The sequence below is a fragment of the Ceraceosorus guamensis genome (genome assembly GCF_003144195.1).
Source record: "Ceraceosorus guamensis strain MCA 4658 unplaced genomic scaffold IE81scaffold_22, whole genome shotgun sequence".
NCBI classification, from domain to species: Eukaryota; Fungi; Basidiomycota; class Exobasidiomycetes; order Ceraceosorales; family Ceraceosoraceae; genus Ceraceosorus; species Ceraceosorus guamensis.
In genome coordinates, this window is record NW_020290017.1 from 178,039 (window position 1) to 195,986 (window position 17,948).

Here is a 17,948-nt window from a genome sequence, read left to right on the forward strand (position 1 = left end):
GCGCGACGCTGCAAGCAGCTCGAGCGTCACGTGTCGCGCCACGCTGCCTCCATCCTTCGCGCCCTCGTCCTCTCCGCCGGCCCATCACGTCAGCAGGGAAGTGAAGGAGCGTCTAAGTAAGTGTGCTTCGAGAGGAACGCATTATTGTGATTGTTCGTGACTCCTCCATCACCTTTCTTTCTCGATCATTGCAGCACCTTCACCTCTCGCTTTGCGCTTCGTGTCTCTTTGACCTGCCCGTCAAGGCCTTGCACCAGGCAGGCGAGGAGGGCTTGAGAGGGACTTCAGCACGTAGACGCATACACCCCCGATCACTCCCACTGAACGGCCGGTTTCCGCTTTATATGAACGGTTCTTCATCACAAATAGCTTTCGGATCTTCTTGTTCTTCTCTTCTTTTCCCTTCGTCATCGCACATCCCGTCATGTCTTCTGACAACAGCCTCGCCACGTTCTTCTCCTCTCCTACGGGTCGTACCGCTGCCATCGCTGGTGGCGCCTTGGTCGTTCTAGGAGCCGGCTCCTTGCTTTACTCTCGCAACAGCAACAGCAACAGCAACAGCAACATCAACAGCAACAGCAGCCTCAGCAAGTCATCAGACTCTACTCGAGCGAAACGAGCAATCCCCAAGCATTCCAAATCCACCAAATCGGGCGCTTCCTCGGCAGCTTCTGCCTCGGATGACGAGTACATTCCCGCTCCGCGCACTCGGCCTCCACAGGGCGCAAACACGCTAAATCCAGTCGCGGTGCTATGGGACGTCGATGTGAGTGTCAGGATGGTCTTCTCGAATTGCCTAGCAGCTGTTCTTCGCGTCGCCACTGAAACATCCTCCGACGCCTGTAGAATTGCCCGCCTCCCACTGGTTCTTCAGGCCGAGCCATCGTTCAAGCTATTCGTCGAGCGGTACAGGCCGTAGGACCTGATAGCGTCTTGGGCGCAGGAAATGCAGGAGAGGAGCTGCTGCCGAGCGGACCCATTGTGATGTTCAAGGCATACCTGGAGATGAGCGACGCCAGTGCCGCTCCAAGCCCGCAGCAAGTCCTTCTGCGTAGCGAGCTGCAAGGCTGCGGAGTCAGCCTGATAGATACGCCCAAATCCGGTCGCAAGGACGTGGCGGACAAGATGCTCATCACAGACATGCTGGCATTTGCCATTGATCAGCCCAGCCCAGCAAGGGTCGTCGCCATCACGGGCGATCGTGACTACGCCTACTCGCTGGGTTGCTTGAGGAATCGCAACTACTCCGTCGTGCTAGTCGTTCCTCCAGTCGGCGCTCCTCCAATACTGGAAGCCAGCGCCAACGTCGTCGTTCGATGGCGCCAGGATGTGCTAGGGATGACTCACGACGCAAATGGCAGGCCCTATGCGACTGCCACGCCTAAAAGGAGCAACGGCGCTTCATCTTCCGTGGCCGCGTTCGGCACGAGCCCTTCCAAAGCCCTACATGCGCCAAGCACTCCATTGAATACACGCCAGGCAGATTTTGTCCGTGGCCCAGGTGGTCAGCCAGTGCCAGCGGTCTTTTCGCCACTCATCACAGTTTTGGAGCAGGTGAGTGGCGATGCACCCCGGTGTCCACGATCTTGAGCTCACACCTCACGCCTTGCCACTTCAATCTTGCAGTTGAGGAGCCAGGGCGTCACATATCCTCTACGAGGTACCGTAGCCGAAAGGCTCGCCGCTATAGACGATAAATTGTATGAGCGGGCCGGTGCCAGTCGTTGGGCTGATTACGCAGCTGTTGCAGAAGCAGCAGGGTTCATCACGCTCGGTACTGGTCAGCCAGGCAAGGACTGGGTCGCCTTGCGAACACCGACCACCATGAAGAAAAAGCTCGAGAAGAATGAGTATGATGCGATGACTTCGAGTCCTCTCTCTGTAGCACCTGCCTCAGCCAAAAAGCAACCTCCTTCAACTCCCACTCCCACTCCCAACAAAGCTCGAGCTGATGAACTTGCCCGAGGATCTAGCCCCACAAAGCGCTTTGCCCAACTGACCCCAGAGCCCGCGCACTCTTCGCCCCTCACCAAGAGCGATAGCAGCTCGGGCAACCTGGGCGGCGGCACCAGCATCCCGCTCAGAGAGCTGGAGAAGACCTTGCCACACGCGCCGTCCAAGGAACTCATCCCAATCTGCTTCTTTGCTCTTGCCAACTTCTTGCTCAACGAGCGCACTGTTGGAAATGACTACGTTCCGGACACCAAGATTCAGCGCTGGCTTTCTACGTCGAAGCACAAGATGGCAATATACATTCAGACGACGAACAATTGGGTTGACTACTTGATGCTGGCTCGCGAATATAAGATTGTGCGGCTCAAAACTGTGCCCGGCGAAGAATCCTTGCGAGTCTCGATCCATCCCCGCTTGACGGAGAGTCCTGCGCGTGGACAAAGGCCCAAGTCGCCTGAGAATCCACCGCGTTCTAATGGAGCGCAAGAGGGCGAATACGAACAGGAACATTCTCAACGCACTCAATCTACCTCTCGCGCTACATCCGGCGTCAGCGAGCGCGCCAAATTTAAGCCGCTTGTCGACATTCTGGTGCGACTGAGACGAGGGTGAGTGTTCCAGAGGTGGTGGGCTCAGGAGCAGGACTTGCTTTGCTAATACCGAGTCCAATCTGGTAAAGGCACGGAGAGGCCCAGCCCTCACGAAGCTTGGTGACCGAAGAGCTGGAGGAGATTATTTCCCACAGCGCACCATCTTCGCAAGAGTGGTATTCGGAACACGGCTCTGCTAGCGGCTTTGATGAATACGTCCAGCACGCCACCAACGCTGGATTTGCTTTGCTTTGCAACGATGAAAGCTCTGGCGCCGAATGTCTGCGCCTAGCGCCAAAGTACGAGAGGATGTTCTTTCCTGATCAGGCCTGATCGCGTTTTGCGCTGCTGCTCGCTCGACTTAGCCGACGATCATAAGATTGCAGCAAGAGCGCGCGCGCGCGCGCGCACTATGATAGAGCTGGGAGCTAAGCTCCTGCACGAGAATGCTCTTGGTGATGTTGTTTGCATCACCTTTGGACCGCTATACTATCAAGATTATCAAACGAGCGCATTTACTAGTGATGCACAGGATGGTGTGTAATGGCATGCGGTTCGCCGGAAATGATAGCATGACTGGTGATTATCTTGCCTCGAGAATGCATGAGTCAGCGCGTACTTTGACAGCGGTCCCAAGCTTGATCTCGTCCGCGCTTCCCAGTCCTTTACCCCGAACATCGGTGTTGCGACAAGAAGGATCACTGTCGATGTGGATCCTTGCTGTTCGCAACAGCCAACCAAATGGATCGACCAGGTGCCCGTTCTCGAAATCTCTAATCGAAATGTGTCATTTGAGGGCGGGGCTCTGGTCACGTGATCTTGCAATAAACACACGCTCAGATCAGCCTCACGCTCTGCAGCGCCATACATGGCGCCCGAACTGCACGCCCGTGCTGCGCTGCTGGCCGAGGCACAAGATCACGAGCGCGGCATGTGAATCGGATGAAACGTGTCGAGGCGCGCTCGCATTAACGTTGCTGGATCGATGAGCAGCAACCTTCCAGCTGGCGCTTCACCATCAACCCCCACGTCGACGTGTGAGTCAAAACAGTCACGAGCAGGCCTTCAATCACGAATATCGAGCAGCGAGTATCGCATTCAGCGCGCATCGTCTGGACGAGCCAAGGGTCGAACAGGAACAACGACTAGCTTATTTCAGCATCCTTGGGTCTTCAGGCGTGCAGGATGAACTCGCTGTACAATCTGGCACTGCGGCAATCCGCTTCCGTCAACTCCGACCTGTCCATCTTGGCATCCAGCAACCCCGCCACCTCTTCAGCTCTGCAAGAAAAGATCTCATCCTCGCTCGCAGCGCTCAGCAGGACTGTAGACGATTATGAAGGTCTGGCGAGCAAGGAGCTGGTGCCCGCGAAGAGGGAGAAGGCTCTGCTCAGAGTGGCCAAGTTCAGAGAGGAGGAGATGAATGCCAGGCGGGAGTTGATCAGATTGAAGAGTGGACGTGCGGTGAGTCGTGTAGCGAGCTTGGACAGGGAATGATGGCGCATGCGCGCGACGCTGCTCGTCTCGCGTTGAAGTGCCAGAGCTGATGCTGGACGGTCGACCACTGCTACTAAATCAGGGTCAAGCCTCGACCACGTCTACCTCTACCTCAACACAATATGGTCAAGCCTCGACCTCATCAGCCAACACCTCCAACACAGACTCAGGGCTTCACGCTCGTCCAGCTCAGTCGCCATCGGCAGCCTATGGCCAGAATGGATTCGGAGCTTCAGCGCACGACCCATCTCGGTCCAACACTCCTAATTACGGGGCAGGATCCAGCATGCCGTACGGGCAATCTCCGTATGGACAGTCGTACGGTGGAGGGCCCTCTGCCCACGCAGTGCCGATGCACAACGATCCGCTGGCTTCATACAGAGCAGCAGCTCAAGCTCAGTACCAAGCTAACGGCGGCTCTTCGAGGGGCAGAGAAGACATGGCGCTCCGAGAACATTCATTCATTGGCAACGCGGAAGCACAGATCGATGCGCTGATAGCTCAAGGGAGACAGACGTGGGGCAACTTGACGGAGCAGAGGGACGTGTTGAAGGGAACGCAGAAGCGATTGAGGGACGCTGCGCTGACCATGGGCCTCAGCAGAGACGTCATCGTGAGTTGGACAGACGAGAAAGCTGCGAGCACTGCGTTTGGAATCGTATCGCTGCAAAGCAATCTCTAGTCGCTGCGGGATCTGACACTAGCATTCCTGCCCCCCTTCACAGTCATACATCGAGCGACGAAGCACGCAAGACAACATCATCTTCGCTGTCGGTGCCCTCTTCACTCTGGTCGCGTTCTGTAAGTTGATTTGGGGCGCAGCGCACCACTCCTTGCTGACCCACGACACCTCGTTTACCATTCGCAGACTTTATCCTGAAATGGTTTGGCTGATACTCCATTGTTTGCATGAATCCGGCTTCTTGCTGGTGCTGCTGCTAGCGTCCCTTTCGCATCCTACATTTTTGCGTCACCCAGCCCCCTCTTTGAGCGACCCTTTGCAAGCAAGATTCCTGTCCGCGATGACGCACGCGAAGCTGAATACCTCTTGAAAGTCATGCTTCATCACGTCAAGCCGCGCGCTTCAAGGGCACAGTCATGGTGCGGACGAAACCTTGAGAAGCGAAGTATTACCATACTTGGTGCTGTGCCGTACTCGATGACATGGTGCATTGCAAGGCTGTCCCGGAAGTGGTATGAATAGATGGAACAAGGGCATCACTGTGCAAGAATATGCACTACTAACCCCACGGGTTGTCCGTCTCCCATGCTGATGAGGAAGTATTTCGCGAAGCGGGTTGCCGCACTTGCAAACCCTCAGGCATGTAGTTGCTCGAATCATCGATGGCTAGACGGTCGAAAGATAGACTGCGCGGTGGCTCTGCCAAAGTTTCTTGTCTGATCGCGCTTGGCCCGCGAGGTGTCGATGAGGAGAATGCAATGTCGCCAGATGAGTCTCTTCCTTCGTCATTAAACGCAAAGGGATTGTGCGAGGCAGGGGTGGACCATGGTGAGGTCCCGTCTGGCGCGACAGGCAGGTCTTTGCTGGAAGATGGTCTCGGAAGATCGTCACTGCGAGAGTTGCTCGCGACATCGCCTTCATCATCTCGTCCTTGCCGCGATGAGTCGCCGCCCCACCCACCGTCTTCAGCAGGCAGGTAGGATGCCGCTCGGCCCTCCAGGCTTGATCCCCTCCCGCTCTCTTCATGAGAGGCTCGGCTGTCTGGCTCATTAAAACGACGCGCGAGCTCTCGTGCGGCATCCGACGACAAGCCGTAGCCGCGAGCTGCATCCAGTGATACAGGTGCAGCCTGACCCGGTGCTGGGACAGGTGGTGCGGGCTCATCTTCCTCGTCGCTGTATGAATCCGCGAACGACAGACTGACACCACCCATCGAATCCTCAGTCATCATGGCAGGAGGCGCTGGAGGTGGCAGACGACTGAATGGCGATTCGCTGAAGCTATGGGCGTAGGGCGTAGGTGTGGCGGATGGCCGACGGGGGAGATCTGCCGCAAGCGCTTGGGAAGCCGCTTGGTTCGAAGGCTCCGCTTGTCGGCGAGCGTCATCCCGTGTCGTTGCGATCATCGGCGTCTTGAGCTGCTTAGGCGGGGCGGATGCCAGAGTCGGAGTCGGGGTCGGGTCGCTACGGCGAGCTTGCTCAGAGGCAACCAGTGGAGGTAGAGAGCTTTCAAGCTCCCTCACTTCGATGCCGCTGGAGCGCAATTCAGCTAGCATTGCCTCGGTGTCGAAATGCACGGCCAAGTTGGGCGGCTTCTCCGCTTCTGGGGTAGCAGAGCGTGTGGAAGCCAGATCCGATGACCTTCGCACAGTATCGACCGCAAGATGCTTGGGCGCTACGGCAAGTGCAGAATTGCCAGCATCGGCGGTCTCTGCAGTAGGCTCAATGGATGGGGTCGCGACTGCAGGCTCACGCTCGAGCTCGCGCGGGGGTAGATCGTCATCGTCATATTCGTATTCGTTCGTGGTAGTCGGCCCTGTGCTCGATCGCTGAGCTGGAGTGCTGGATTGCGAAGAGTCTGTCGAGGCATTGCCAACGCCTGCTTGTCCGTCCTTCTTGCGTTTGAATATCCGACCAAAGCCTCCTGAGCTATTCTGCACCTTTCTAGTCTGTTCCTCCTCCTGCTGGATTTGTAGCGCCTCTCGCAAAACTTCTCTGTCTGGCACATTGTTCAGATCCTCGGGCTCATCGAAGTAGTCTGCCGTTGTCTTGAAGCCAAGCTCATCTAGGACAAGTGGCATGAATGCGCGGTACTGCAGATGACCTGGTACCGTGGTCGTGACGTCAACGTTCTCCACGTCTGGCACTCGCTCTACTGGATGAAGACCAGCAATAGAGCGAATACCACCTGTGGTCGCGCGGAAGAGATAACCGAGGATCCAGTCTGTTCGCGAGAATGCTGCAAGGCGGGGGAAGGCAAAGACGTCAGACAAAGCCACTCGAGAGCAACGCAGGAAACGCACCATTGACAAATCGGCCCGAGACCACACTTCTGGCTTCCTTCCACTGTGCATCTGATGCGGTGACTGGCGCACCAATGATGAAGACGTCCTGCACGACTCCGAATTTCTTGTTTTTCGCGAGCTCCGTGAGAGCATAGAATATGGATCGCGCACCCAGACTGAAGCCCACCAAAGTGACTGGCCTAACACCCATTGCTCGTTTGGCGAGAACATCCGCGAGAATAAGACCCGCAGACCACGACCGATCGAGCGCATTGCTCCATGGATTGTCGATCAGTAGGCCAAGCTTGGTGAGCCAGAGAGGAGCGGCGAGGGCTGCACATGGGAAGCAACGGCGGTCGTGCTCTCAGCACGCGCTTCCCTTGGGCCTTTGTCGGACTCTACTCACCTCCCACGAGACCACCAGCAATAGTCGCAGCAAGCACCTGCTGAAGACCTTGTACGACCGTCTCAGTGTATAGCAGGTAAATCGCATCACCCATCTCTTTCATCATATCTGGTTCCCACAGCACAGCAAACACATCTCCCATCACGCTGTCAATGACCGAGAAAGGCAGCCGTGGGTCGTCCTGAGCTCCATTCATGAATCTGAGTGTGCAACGCCCGTCAGTATGACTATGCATAGCGAGCTTGTGCATTTCGCTCCGACTCACCCTCCCACACAAATATAGCAATTGACCCGTTTGTTGTTATGCACAGGCTTGAATTCGAAGGTGCGTACTGTCCGTGTCCGTCGACTCATTCCTCTGCCACCGATCGCCATGCCGCCTGCTGTGGCCGTTCCAGTGATCACGGCAGCGCCGCCTACGCCTCCCAGAAACCCAGTCGTGCCACCCACACCGATGGTTCCGAGCGCTGCACCAAGACCAGCACCGATGACGGGAGCAAGCATCCCCGCAGAGAAGCCAATGATGAGACCACCTCCAACTGTAGCAAGCCCCATCATGACGAGTCGCCGTCTTCTCGCCAATTCTGCGCGCTTCTTGATCGCTTTCTTGCTCTTGAGACTTCCGGAGACGCCCTCCTCAATCTCAAGCGCATCTGTGACGCGCTTCTCGAATTTTGTTACGTCCATCCAAGTCAAGCTCAGATAAGCCGCGACAGTCTCTAGGAGCACCCTTGATCGCGCATCGTATACGCTATCTGCCGTGAGCACTAGGAAGAGGTCGCACAGGACGGTCCATCTCAAGTCGAGCGTGATGTGTTCGTCTGCGCTGCTGAGCTCTTCCGTAACTCCTTCCAGTGCTGAAGGCATTGTCTCGATGGCCTGAGGTGCCGCAGTCAGTCCTAGTTCACCCGTCGCTCGTGCTGATTGCGCGTCTGCCTCGACGAGCTGCGCCTTGGTGTTAGGATCAGCCACCTGATGTGCATCGAGCGCTCCGCTCTCGGGCTCATGATCGACATCTTCAGGTTGAAGCGGTCGCAGCGAAGCCTGCGGCGTCTTGCTAGGTGAGGGCAGCTCGCCCCCACGTTGGACGGGAGTCTCGAGAGCAGCACCTATGTCTCCTTCATCGTCCGCATCCTCTGCCAACTCGAAACGCTTGTACGGAGGCGGTGGAGCTTGTGACAAAGCGCTTGCTGCCTTATCTGCTTCCTTACGGCTGAGTGAGTCGCCACTGGAGTAGTCCATGTCGCCCAAGTCCCCTTCATCTTGACCAAGCGCTCTGCTAAGGTCGCCCTCGTCATCCGCCGGAGAAGCATGCGCAGGGTCGAAAGGCGAGACAGACTTCAGCGAAGTCGAGCTGCCATTCCCTCTGACCTCTAGATCCGAGCTGAGCCCTATGCCTGGCTCTTCTGCGGGGCCCAGCTCCAGAGTTCCGTGCGACGAATAGTGCTCGCTCGCGGCACTCTCATCCGCTAAGGAACGCCTTAGCTGCGCTTGCTGCTCTTCAGCTTCGCGGGCCAAGCGATCTAGCTCGAGAGCTTCTTTCTTCAACCTTTGACGCTCTTCCTCGGCATCTCTCTCGGCCTTTGCTTCTGGGTCAAAGTCCGGATTATCTACTTTGGACGTGGTGATCAAGCTAGGAGCCATGTCGGAAGCGAGCACGCCATGTTGCGCCAGGGATTCTATCATGCTTTGCTCTGACGAAAGAGCTCAGCGCAAATGCGATATGTAGCTGAGCGGAAGCAGGGTCCAAGTGCACGCAGTGCTAGTTGCTGACTCACCATCTGCTTCTATGTCCATATGCTGATACAGCCGCGCCATGACCCGCAACCGCCATTCATCCGCGGAGGCTGCTGCAGGCTGCGTCTCCTTCCCGGGCACCCTCTCCAGCTTGCGTATCATGTCTCTGGCGACTAGACTGACTAGTCCCACATATGCTATCTTTTGACCCTCTGTCAACAGCTTCTTCGTTGTTGCTAGCTGACTGAGCGGAGTGGCGCCCGTCCCACCTGTCGGCTCGTACAGACCATCATCGGCTTCCTTGTTTGCACCGGCTCCCGAGCCTCCTCCAAACAGATAGTCGGTGGCAGCATGCAGCTCGTCACCCTCCACATCGTCCTCTAGCCTCAACTGCGTGTAGCCTCGACTCGCGCCCTCGTCCTCGCTCGTCTCTTCCTCGCTACTATCAGATTCTGCCCCCTTTGCGCGACCCTTGGCGCGTTTGTCCTTGCTCTGACCTTTGTGAGGTTCGCCCTTCTCGTCGTTTCCAAGACCAGCTGCGCTCTCCTTGTTGGAAGGCGCCTCTCTCCAGGAGTACCCTCGAGCATCGTCGATGTCTAGGTGCACACCCGTCGCATTGCCTTGCATGGCTTTGGAAGCACCGGCGCTGGACATGTGAGCGCTCTTTTTGCGCGCATGTCCCAGCTTCTTCTTCCCCAGAGACGAAGGACCAGCTCCTCCCGCAGTGCCGTACCCGCGCCGCCCTATATTATCCTCGTCAGAAGAGGAGGTGCTGGATGAAGGTGCAGCTTCTCGCACTACTGGCCTGCAGTAGGATTTGAGAAAGAGGCGATGGGCTAATCAGCGCAAAGTGGTACGGTGCGCAGCGCTAGAGAGCTGACACAGACACTCACATCTCCTGCCAGTCATCGTCGAGGAATGACATGCTGGGCCGAAACTCGCTTCACGTGCAGTTCTGGTCGAGATCGATGGGGCGCACTTGTTTGGAGGAGATGGCAATCCAGTACCCATCAGAGCCTCACAGCACGCGTCGTACAATCCATGCAGAGCCGGCTAATCGGTCACTGCTGATGCGAAGAGCCCTTGTAAGCCCGCAATGTTGCAGGTGTATGAGTCAAGATGATGTAGAATCGTGAATGCGTGATAATTGGCATCCCTTCGAGTTTTGAGAGCTCGCTGCATGATAACAGATCGGAGATTGTCCCAATTTGGCGGCTGGCGCGGGTGCAGCAGCGTGGGGGCGGTTGAGTCTGGTCAAGATGAGAATCACGTGATCACTCAGGCTGCGATCGAGAGACCAACAGCGGCACGGCGGCGCGAGCTGCGTGACCGCCGAGTGGTTGCTGCTGACAACTAATCAAAATATTAAATGGCACAAGTGGAGGCCAGTCTTGGGTTCCCTCCTTACCATATACAAAAATCGCGAGCCTATCTCACTCTCATTTGACTCAAAGCACAGAATTCTTCGGGCTCGCCCCTGGTGACTCTCCCCTCATTTCGAACGTCTGCACTATCCAGCTCTCTCACGAGCTGTCGGCGTATCCGCCAGCCTCGCTCCGCCCTCGCCTTTCGGCCAGTCTTCTATTTTGGGTCGCATGATGCTACGTCCGCGCACTCTCGCGTCCTCATTTAGAGGGGCTTTGCGTCCACTACCAGCATACAATGCAGCGCCTGCCGGCTTGCAGCAATCTGGCATCCTCGCCACAAGCGCACGGTCCGCATCGACGACAAGCTCCGGCTCATCAGGCGCGAATCCGGCACCTGGTCCACCTCGACCTGGCAGCCCGTTCGTCATCTTCGATCGAGCAGCCAAAGCGAATCAGCGCAGCCGGGCTTCGAAGAGAAGAAGGATTGCTAGTGACGGCTCGCAATGGACGGGAGAGCCGGGTGAGCCTTCCAGAGACACGGACTATGTCAAGCACGTCATTGCAGAGAGTATGGCTGAGCGTGTCTTGGTGAGTGTCGTGCCAAGGCAATGGTTCGACTGTCTTAAGAATGTTGCTGATGGTGCGTTCTGTGATCTGTAGGACATCAAGCGTCCTTTGGACACGATTGTTGAGCTCGGAGCTGGTGCTGGCTTTCTCCGTCATTACCTGGACCCAGCGGGATCGGGCTGCAAGAAGATCATCATGTGTGACACCAGCGAGGAGGCGTTGTGGAGAGATGCTCACTTGGATAGCAAATATCCGTGTGAGTGAATTTGTCCAGCAGCACGAGCCGCTCACAACTAATGCGAGTCCCTCCTCTGTATACCAGTCGAGATAGAGCGGCTGGTAGTCGACGAGGAGCAGCTGCCATTCGAGGAAGACAGCGTCGACTGCATTGTCTCGATGGGCGCACTCCACTGGACCAACGATCTGCCTGGTGTGCTGATCCAGGCTCGCAAGGCGCTGAAGCCCGACGCCCCGTTTCTCGGCTCAATGCATGGCGGAGAGACGCTCTTCGAGCTGAGGTGAGTGCTGCTTGGAGGGAGAACCGGCTGTATGGAGATATCTAACTGCCGCATTTGCGCCTCAGAACGAGTCTGCAGCTTGCTGAGCAAGAACGGGAGGGCGGCATTTCTCCCAGAGTGTCTCCGATGACGGACACTCGCGACATGTCTACCTTGCTCACTAGGGCAGGATTCGCCATTCCGACGGTTGATTTGGACGAGGTGGAGATTCAGTATCCCAGCATCTTCGAATTGATACATGATCTGAGAGATATGGGAGAGAGCAACGCCGTCATCAACCGACGCGGATCTCTGCGAAGAGACACGCTCATCGCAGCCAGTGCTATCTACGAAGGTGAGCCTGGGCAGAGCAAGGTGTACTGCAGCTCATAGCCTCGTTGTTCTGACGTTGCAAGCTTCACGGCTCAGCTCTTCACACAAGCCCAGAGGTGGACGACATGGTGCCAGCTACCTTTGCTAATATTTACTTTGTGAGTCGTGCATACAGCCAGCTATAACACCCGAAATAGGTTCGGTCAAGCTGACGTACACCGAACACAACAATTCCAGATCGGATGGAAGCCAGCCCCTACTCAAGCGCAACCCCTCAAGCGAGGCAGCGCAACGGACAGCCTCAAGGACGCCCTCGCGGACCAGGAGGTGGGCATCGAGAAAAAGTAGCTAGGCTTCTTGATACATGCTACGAATAAGAATCAGAGCATTTGGCAGAAGGTGTCCCAGCTTCTCGGAGCGCGATTGCCCACTCCGCAGCGCCTGATGACGGTGTGATCTTGACTGCTTGGCTCGCACATTCAGCGGAATCTCATTTAAGAAGGCACCTTCTCTGCGTAAGCAAACTTTTTGCAGAGCGAACTTTTTATCAAACGTTCAAAATTCAAACAAACCTGCATGTGCACATGCCTTAATCTGTCCAAGATGTTGCTCAAGGTTGCTTCTGCATTCAAAAATTGGGCCTGCATTAGGGTGTCTTTGGTGAAGCTGAGAAGAAATTTATCAAGTTTCCGAGGCATTCATGTTGCTCTGACTGATGGTAAGATGGGCATTGAGGTGATCTGAAATGTCGCTTCCAAACTGGTCATTGATTGATCTCAAATGTTGCTATTAAGTCTGACGCCCAAATTGATTTGTGAGCGCGACTCTGAGCTTTGAAATAAGTCTAAGCTTGGAGCTACTCACAGCCTCTTGGACCCCTCTGTGCGAGGTGCAAAGGGGTCGAGCGCTGGCACAGCAGAGTCATTCAGGAGCCTGTACTCAGGGGGGGTGTTATGGCACATGCGCTTCCAGATGAAGACATATGCCAGGGCAATCAGAGTCCTTTTGCTGCCAGGCAGAGAGCCAGCTGTTGTGTTGGAATTGTAATGCTCAGGCCTGCCAAAGAAAGAAATGAAGGATTGTCAGCTGGGTGATCAAAACAGTGTCAAACATTAGCAGGAGTAAGTCAATCAAGGAAAGGGGCTATTGCAAGAGAAAAGAGGCATAGAAGAGTCTCCATATACGTCTTACAGAATGTCTGGGAGACATGGTGTGCTGTGTAACAGAACAAGAGAGAAGCACAGGGAGACAGAGGCAAATGTCTGAGAGACACTCCTGTGTTTGAGGAGCATATGTATGGTCCAAGACATAGGTAGCTGCATGAGTAATGAGTTGGAGACACAGTGGAATGACAGAGAGATGGCTGGGTCTGTTCAAGAGAGAGAGAGATGCTCAGCGCACAGTGAACAAAAGCTACAAGGCAGTGGGTGGCATGCACGGCATAAAGTATGCCAAAGTTGAGCGAATTGGAGACCAAGACCAGGCGAGAAAACACAGCGGAGCTCTTGTTCTGTCGATTGATCTTAATTGGCTTGATGGGGAGGACCTCATTCTGAGTAATGTCCATCCCCTTTGCCTCACCTCCACGATGCTGTGAAGAGGTAGGAAACAGAAGATACTTCTACAGCTTGAAAATTGAGACTTGTGCGCAAGGGGAAGGAAATGGTTGTTTGCCCGATGAGGGAAGCCGCTGGACAGTGAAGAAGGGAGAGCTTTGTACGCTGATCGTACAAGCCTGCCCAAAAGCAGAACCTTCTGCTTACTTTGCCTCAGCCTCCCAAGCTGTAAGAACAGCTACCTCTTTCCCATCTGTTGTCTCTGTAGCTGTGCCTGAGGAGGATGGCATGCTTTTGGACGCTTTGCAGGGCCATGTCTGCCGTGAGGGCATCAGTAAGCACATCAAGAGTGTTGTCTTTGCCCTCTTTGCAAGAGCAGTGAGCATGGCCTTTCTGAAGCTATGCACCTCTTTTCTTGCAATGTCAAGCCATTCCCTTGTGCTTTGAGCCTTGTTGCTCAGCTGCAAGAAGTCTCTTTGCAGCTGAGCATGGTCAACAATGCCACTGAGGGTCCTGGGCTTGTTGCTCTCTCAGATAGTCCCCATGCTCTTTGCGCTTTCTGACAGCTTGTTATTGGGATGATTGTTGAGAGCCTCTAGGCCTCTATTGGAAGCAAGTTGCTGAATGCATGTATAGGCTGCTCTGGCTGCTTTCCGCTGAGCAAGAGAAGGCTCTGTGGGCTGCGTGGTTATGGTATGCAGGTCCAAACCACACTCTTGCTCCTGTGGATCAAGTCAAGCTTCATGGGTGACAGAGACGGACGAGTCTGATGGGAGGTGCTGCTCAATGTTCTGACTTGCTGTAAGACCCAGTTGGTCAACTCCAATCCCATGTCTTGGTACATTTTCCTGGACTTTCAATTCATATCCTATGCCGTGGGCATTTACATAGGCGCTGTGGTACGCAACAAGACATGCCATTTTCTGATTTAGCATGAGCAGCTCAATGAGCTCTTCTAAGTTCTCTTGCATGATCACATCTTCATTTGCATTATCCAAGAGCTGTTCATTGTGCTTGCCAATGTTGTTTGATACACTGGAGCTGCTTTGTTGTCCATCAATACATGTGCATCTCTTGACTTGGGGTGTCTTGAAGCTGTGTGTTATGTTTACTTCAAGTGACAGTGTGACAGGCAAACGGCTCTCAAGCATCAAAGAGAATGACAGTCTGAGACCGATCCGCAGACTGATGATTGCATGCTAGTGTGAGCTCAGACATTGCCACCAAGGGTGGACTTCTGTACATCAGGGTGGATCGAAGCAAGAGAAGCGGTTGTGAGGGCTGCAGAAGATAGCTTTTTGGTGGAATGCGAGAACGAATTCAGGCGCAAGAGAGCTGCTCAAGACAGAGCTCACGAGCGACTCAACCAGCCACAGCAGGGCAGATCATGACTCATCTACTGTCTGTAGAGGGATGCAAATGCCGCTTAGCGCATCAAGGCGGTTTCTTGCTGCTGTAAAAAGAATCGCTTGTTGTCCACAAAAAGCTTGGTGTTCTTGACGAAACATGCTTACTGGTTTCAAAGAGCTTCTTGCTGCTGGCTAAGAGCCTCTTCTGACCTTTTGAGACCCAAGTGAGGGAACAGTGCTGCTGCGCATCTTTGCAGTGCTTCTCCCTGCTGTCCAATAGCTTCCTTGCAAACTTACATGCCCTGTTACTGCTGAAAAAGCTCCTGCTGTTGTCGCTCAAAACTGTGCTGCTGGCTTACAAGCTCACTCTGTCACTGAACAAGCACTTGCTCGTGTTGACAAAGACCATCTCGCTCCTGCCAAATGGTCTTACTGCTGACAAAGAGTTGCTTGTTGTCCACAAGAAAATTCTTGCTCTTGACAAAGAGCTTCTTGCCAGCAAAGACGCTGTGCTTGCTGTTCAAGAGCGCGCTGTTGCCAAGCAAACTTGCGCTGTGAGTTCACCTTGCAGCAGAGGCTTTGCACAGAGACGTCTTTGGCATTACGCCTGTTCTTGCAGGACAAACATTGCATCTGGGGCTGCATTGGTGTACACAAGGAGGAGAGAGCCCTGCTTGGAGCGCATAATCTGTCCAATCTGTCCTATTTGTCCAGCAAGGCGGACAAGTCGAGCGCGCGTGCTTGCTGTCTCTCAGAGGCATTCTCTCACAAGCATTCTTCCACATCGACACATCGCTCCACACCCATTGACCAACAAGATGAAGCTGTTCGTTGCGATTGCTGCAGCCGCAAAAACAATCTTCTCCGCGCCCTCCATCAATATGGTCAATGCTGGCGAGTCCAGGAGCCTCTACGAGCGCCTAGCCATCGCTGCCAACGAGCTGCCAAGTGCGCTAGATGGAGAGCCCTCTGCAGAAGAAGTGAACCTTGCCCTAGCAGTCATGCATGCTGCTGTTGCCATCTTGGACAACGCCCTTTTGCGCAAGCTCACGTGCGCACCGCACCTGACCAAGTTTGTGGAGATTCACGACAGGGCAACAATCAATATGGTCAATGCCCGCGAGTCCAGAACCCTGTACGAACGCCTAGCTGTCGCTGCCAACGAGCTGTCAAGCGCGCTAGATGGAGAGCCCTCCGCAGAAGAAGTGAACTTTGCCCTAGCAGTCATGCGTGCTATGGTTGCGATCTTGGACGACGCTCTTTTGCGCAAGCTCACGTGCGCACCGCGCCTGATCAAGATTCTGCAGATTCACCACAGGGCAACGGACTTCGCTCAGACGCACGTGTCTGAGGAGGCATGGCAGCTGCTCTACGATGAGCTTGCGGAAGAGATGCGCGATATGATAGGCAAGTTCGGTGCAGAGAGTAACCTGGCCTTCTCCAGATACATCCAGATCCAACAACTGCTTCTCGAGCTTTGGGAATCACGCTCGAGCTTGGAAACAGTTTGGCTCGCTCACAGCTGGTTCAGCCCTTCCGTATGGCATTGGGCGCAACCTCAGCCGCTCCCATACAAGCGCGCTCTTTTCCTGCGCCCGGCTGAGATCGCTGAGGAAGATGCCTTGAATGGCACCATTGATAGGCAAGTTTGGTGCGGAGAGTAACCTGGCCTTCTCCAGATACATCCAGATCCAACAACTGCGTCTCGAGCTTTGAGAATCACGCTCAAGCTCGGAAACAGTTTGGCTTGCTCACAGCTGGTTCAGCCCTTCCGTATGGCATTGGGCGCAACCTCAGCCGCTCCCGTACGAGCGCGCTCTTTTCCTGCGCCCGGCTGAGATCGCTGAGGAAGATGCCTTGAATGGCACCATTGGCGTTGAGAACAGCTTCGTGGCTCACCTTGCTCGTCAGGAGGCATCAATCCGCGGCGACTCAAGCCCGAAGGTGCTCGACTTTCTCTGGCCCACACCGGTCAATACCTCCAGCGCCTTCCTCGCTCCGGCCGGCAACAAGCGCAAAGCTCAAGAACCACCCGCAGACTCTTCTTCGCGCGTTACTCGGTCTCATTTGCACACGCTTGGTACGGTCACGCTCCATCTGCCAGCCTCCGCAGTCACCTCGGCTACGGAAGTCAACGCTCAGCAGATAACGACGCACTTCGACCTACCAGCGTTCGCAATCACGTCGGCTGCTGGATCGGTGGTCGGATTACCACAGATCATGATGCAGCTTCCGGACCCCTCGTGCTTCCCTCCGGGCTTGAAGATGTTTTTGCCGGAGCTACACGTCCACTTGCCCGTCACGTTCACCAAGCGCCCTCCTTCAGTCTGGCTACGCCACAACAGCGGCCTCATTGTACCTGGCAAGTAGACTTACCACAGTGGTCGCAGCTCACAGCGTGAAAGCTCAGGCATTCACCTGCATTATCTGCCCTTTGAAGATTTGGCGCAATGCTGCCCAGTTGCCTCTGGGCTCTCCTTGACTTCTTTGCCCACCCCTTTTGGTGGCAGAGTCTCCTTGCAGACCACTACTTGCGCACAGGCTGATGCTGTTGTATCGTCTCCAGCTGGCAAGGCCATCACACGGAGTAAGGCTATGTAGGCAACATAGGATTGAAGCTGTGGGTAATCAGAAGGGGGCGATGACAATGGTGCTGTCACACTCTGCGATTGATGCAACCAAAGTAGAACAGAGTGAGGTGAAGGCGAAACGACATTGTGGCCAAGGCACAGCCTTTAGTCGTGCGCTGAGGCTGGAGTGAAGAGGCCGGGAGTGGAGAGAATGACTGGGCGATGAACGAAATGAGAAGACGTCAGGAAGTGCTTGGAACGGGGAGCCATTCTCACGTCGCAATCCATCTGCGCATGCTGAGCTTGGCTAGAGATCTGATCAGCAACTCTCTCTGACAGACCGCAGCGACTTCCTCAGGAGTCTTTGCATCTGCAAGCGCTTGAAGAAGGACTTTCTTCAAGTCTTCCTCCCTCTTGGTAAGGGCCGCATTGCGCTCTCCATTCTGGAGCTCCTTGGCCGCAACGGCTTTCTCCCTGGCGCTCACCTCGTCCTCATCTGCGCATCCAGCTTGGCTAGAGATCTGATCAGCAACTCACCTTAAAGCCCGAGCCTGTCCAAG

At 55.1% G+C, this 17,948-nt stretch overlaps 5 protein-coding genes across 5 annotated transcripts; 4 read left to right on the top strand and 1 right to left on the bottom strand.

The window, feature by feature from the left end:
- The first annotated feature begins 168 nt into the window (after positions 1–168).
- Positions 169–2,678, top strand: IE81DRAFT_322704 (hypothetical protein). Its single transcript, XM_025513722.1, has 3 exons — positions 169–766; positions 847–1,554; positions 1,627–2,678. Exons 1-3 carry the CDS (start codon positions 425–427, stop codon positions 2,563–2,565), a joined length of 1,989 nt encoding a protein of 662 aa, XP_025370354.1. The 5' UTR covers positions 169–424; the 3' UTR covers positions 2,566–2,678.
- An 846-nt stretch (positions 2,679–3,524) lies between these two features.
- On the top strand, positions 3,525–5,408 carry IE81DRAFT_322706 (V-snare-domain-containing protein). Its single transcript, XM_025513723.1, has 4 exons — positions 3,525–4,007; positions 4,123–4,653; positions 4,766–4,841; positions 4,909–5,408. Exons 1-4 carry the CDS (start codon positions 3,729–3,731, stop codon positions 4,932–4,934), a joined length of 912 nt encoding a protein of 303 aa, XP_025370355.1. The 5' UTR covers positions 3,525–3,728; the 3' UTR covers positions 4,935–5,408.
- On the bottom strand, positions 4,919–10,312 carry IE81DRAFT_312542 (DUF726-domain-containing protein). Its single transcript, XM_025512461.1, has 6 exons — positions 10,043–10,312; positions 9,191–9,954; positions 7,678–9,106; positions 7,413–7,612; positions 7,025–7,339; positions 4,919–6,960 (listed from the first exon to the last, which is right to left on the bottom strand). The coding sequence occupies exons 1-6, from the start codon at positions 10,072–10,074 to the stop codon at positions 5,282–5,284; spliced, it is 4,419 nt and encodes a 1,472-aa protein (XP_025370356.1). The 5' UTR covers positions 10,075–10,312; the 3' UTR covers positions 4,919–5,281.
- A 248-nt stretch (positions 10,313–10,560) lies between these two features.
- IE81DRAFT_322708 (S-adenosyl-L-methionine-dependent methyltransferase) lies at positions 10,561–12,554 on the top strand. The gene is made up of 6 exons (XM_025513724.1): positions 10,561–11,104; positions 11,177–11,339; positions 11,406–11,601; positions 11,667–11,935; positions 12,010–12,071; positions 12,151–12,554. Exons 1-6 carry the CDS (start codon positions 10,748–10,750, stop codon positions 12,259–12,261), a joined length of 1,158 nt encoding a protein of 385 aa, XP_025370357.1. The 5' UTR covers positions 10,561–10,747; the 3' UTR covers positions 12,262–12,554.
- A 918-nt stretch (positions 12,555–13,472) lies between these two features.
- IE81DRAFT_329689 (hypothetical protein) lies at positions 13,473–17,188 on the top strand (the record flags this gene model as incomplete). The annotated part of the gene is made up of 7 exons (XM_025515159.1): positions 13,473–13,629; positions 13,687–13,847; positions 14,276–14,368; positions 15,076–15,372; positions 15,438–15,465; positions 15,533–16,469; positions 16,576–17,188. The coding sequence occupies 7 exons, from the start codon at positions 13,473–13,475 to the stop codon at positions 17,186–17,188; spliced, it is 2,286 nt and encodes a 761-aa protein (XP_025370358.1).
- Between the last annotated feature and the right edge of the window lie 760 nt (positions 17,189–17,948).

What these genes read in the sequence shown, in the direction of transcription:
- IE81DRAFT_322704 (XM_025513722.1), top strand. Translation starts at nt 425, where the DNA reads ATGTCTTCTGACAACAGCCTCGCCACGTTCTTCTCCTCTCCTACGGGT. An exon ending in CGGTGCTATGGGACGTCGAT is followed by an intron (nt 767 to 846) that starts GTGAGTGTCAGG and finishes CGACGCCTGTAG; the next exon opens with AATTGCCCGCCTCCCACTGG. An exon ending in TCATCACAGTTTTGGAGCAG is followed by an intron (nt 1,555 to 1,626) that starts GTGAGTGGCGAT and finishes TCAATCTTGCAG; the next exon opens with TTGAGGAGCCAGGGCGTCAC.
- IE81DRAFT_322706 (XM_025513723.1), top strand. Translation starts at nt 3,729, where the DNA reads ATGAACTCGCTGTACAATCTGGCACTGCGGCAATCCGCTTCCGTCAAC. An exon ending in GCCTCAGCAGAGACGTCATC is followed by an intron (nt 4,654 to 4,765) that starts GTGAGTTGGACA and finishes CCCCCTTCACAG; the next exon opens with TCATACATCGAGCGACGAAG. An exon ending in CTTCACTCTGGTCGCGTTCT is followed by an intron (nt 4,842 to 4,908) that starts GTAAGTTGATTT and finishes TACCATTCGCAG; the next exon opens with ACTTTATCCTGAAATGGTTT.
- IE81DRAFT_312542 (XM_025512461.1), bottom strand. Translation starts at nt 10,074, where the DNA reads ATGTCATTCCTCGACGATGACTGGCAGGAGAT. An exon ending in GACGATGACTGGCAGGAGAT is followed by an intron (nt 9,955 to 10,042) that starts GTGAGTGTCTGT and finishes ATCCTACTGCAG; the next exon opens with GCCAGTAGTGCGAGAAGCTG. An exon ending in TATGGACATAGAAGCAGATG is followed by an intron (nt 9,107 to 9,190) that starts GTGAGTCAGCAA and finishes CTCTTTCGTCAG; the next exon opens with AGCAAAGCATGATAGAATCC.
- IE81DRAFT_322708 (XM_025513724.1), top strand. Translation starts at nt 10,748, where the DNA reads ATGCTACGTCCGCGCACTCTCGCGTCCTCATTTAGAGGGGCTTTGCGT. An exon ending in CTTGGATAGCAAATATCCGT is followed by an intron (nt 11,340 to 11,405) that starts GTGAGTGAATTT and finishes TCTGTATACCAG; the next exon opens with TCGAGATAGAGCGGCTGGTA. An exon ending in AGCCAGTGCTATCTACGAAG is followed by an intron (nt 11,936 to 12,009) that starts GTGAGCCTGGGC and finishes TTCACGGCTCAG; the next exon opens with CTCTTCACACAAGCCCAGAG.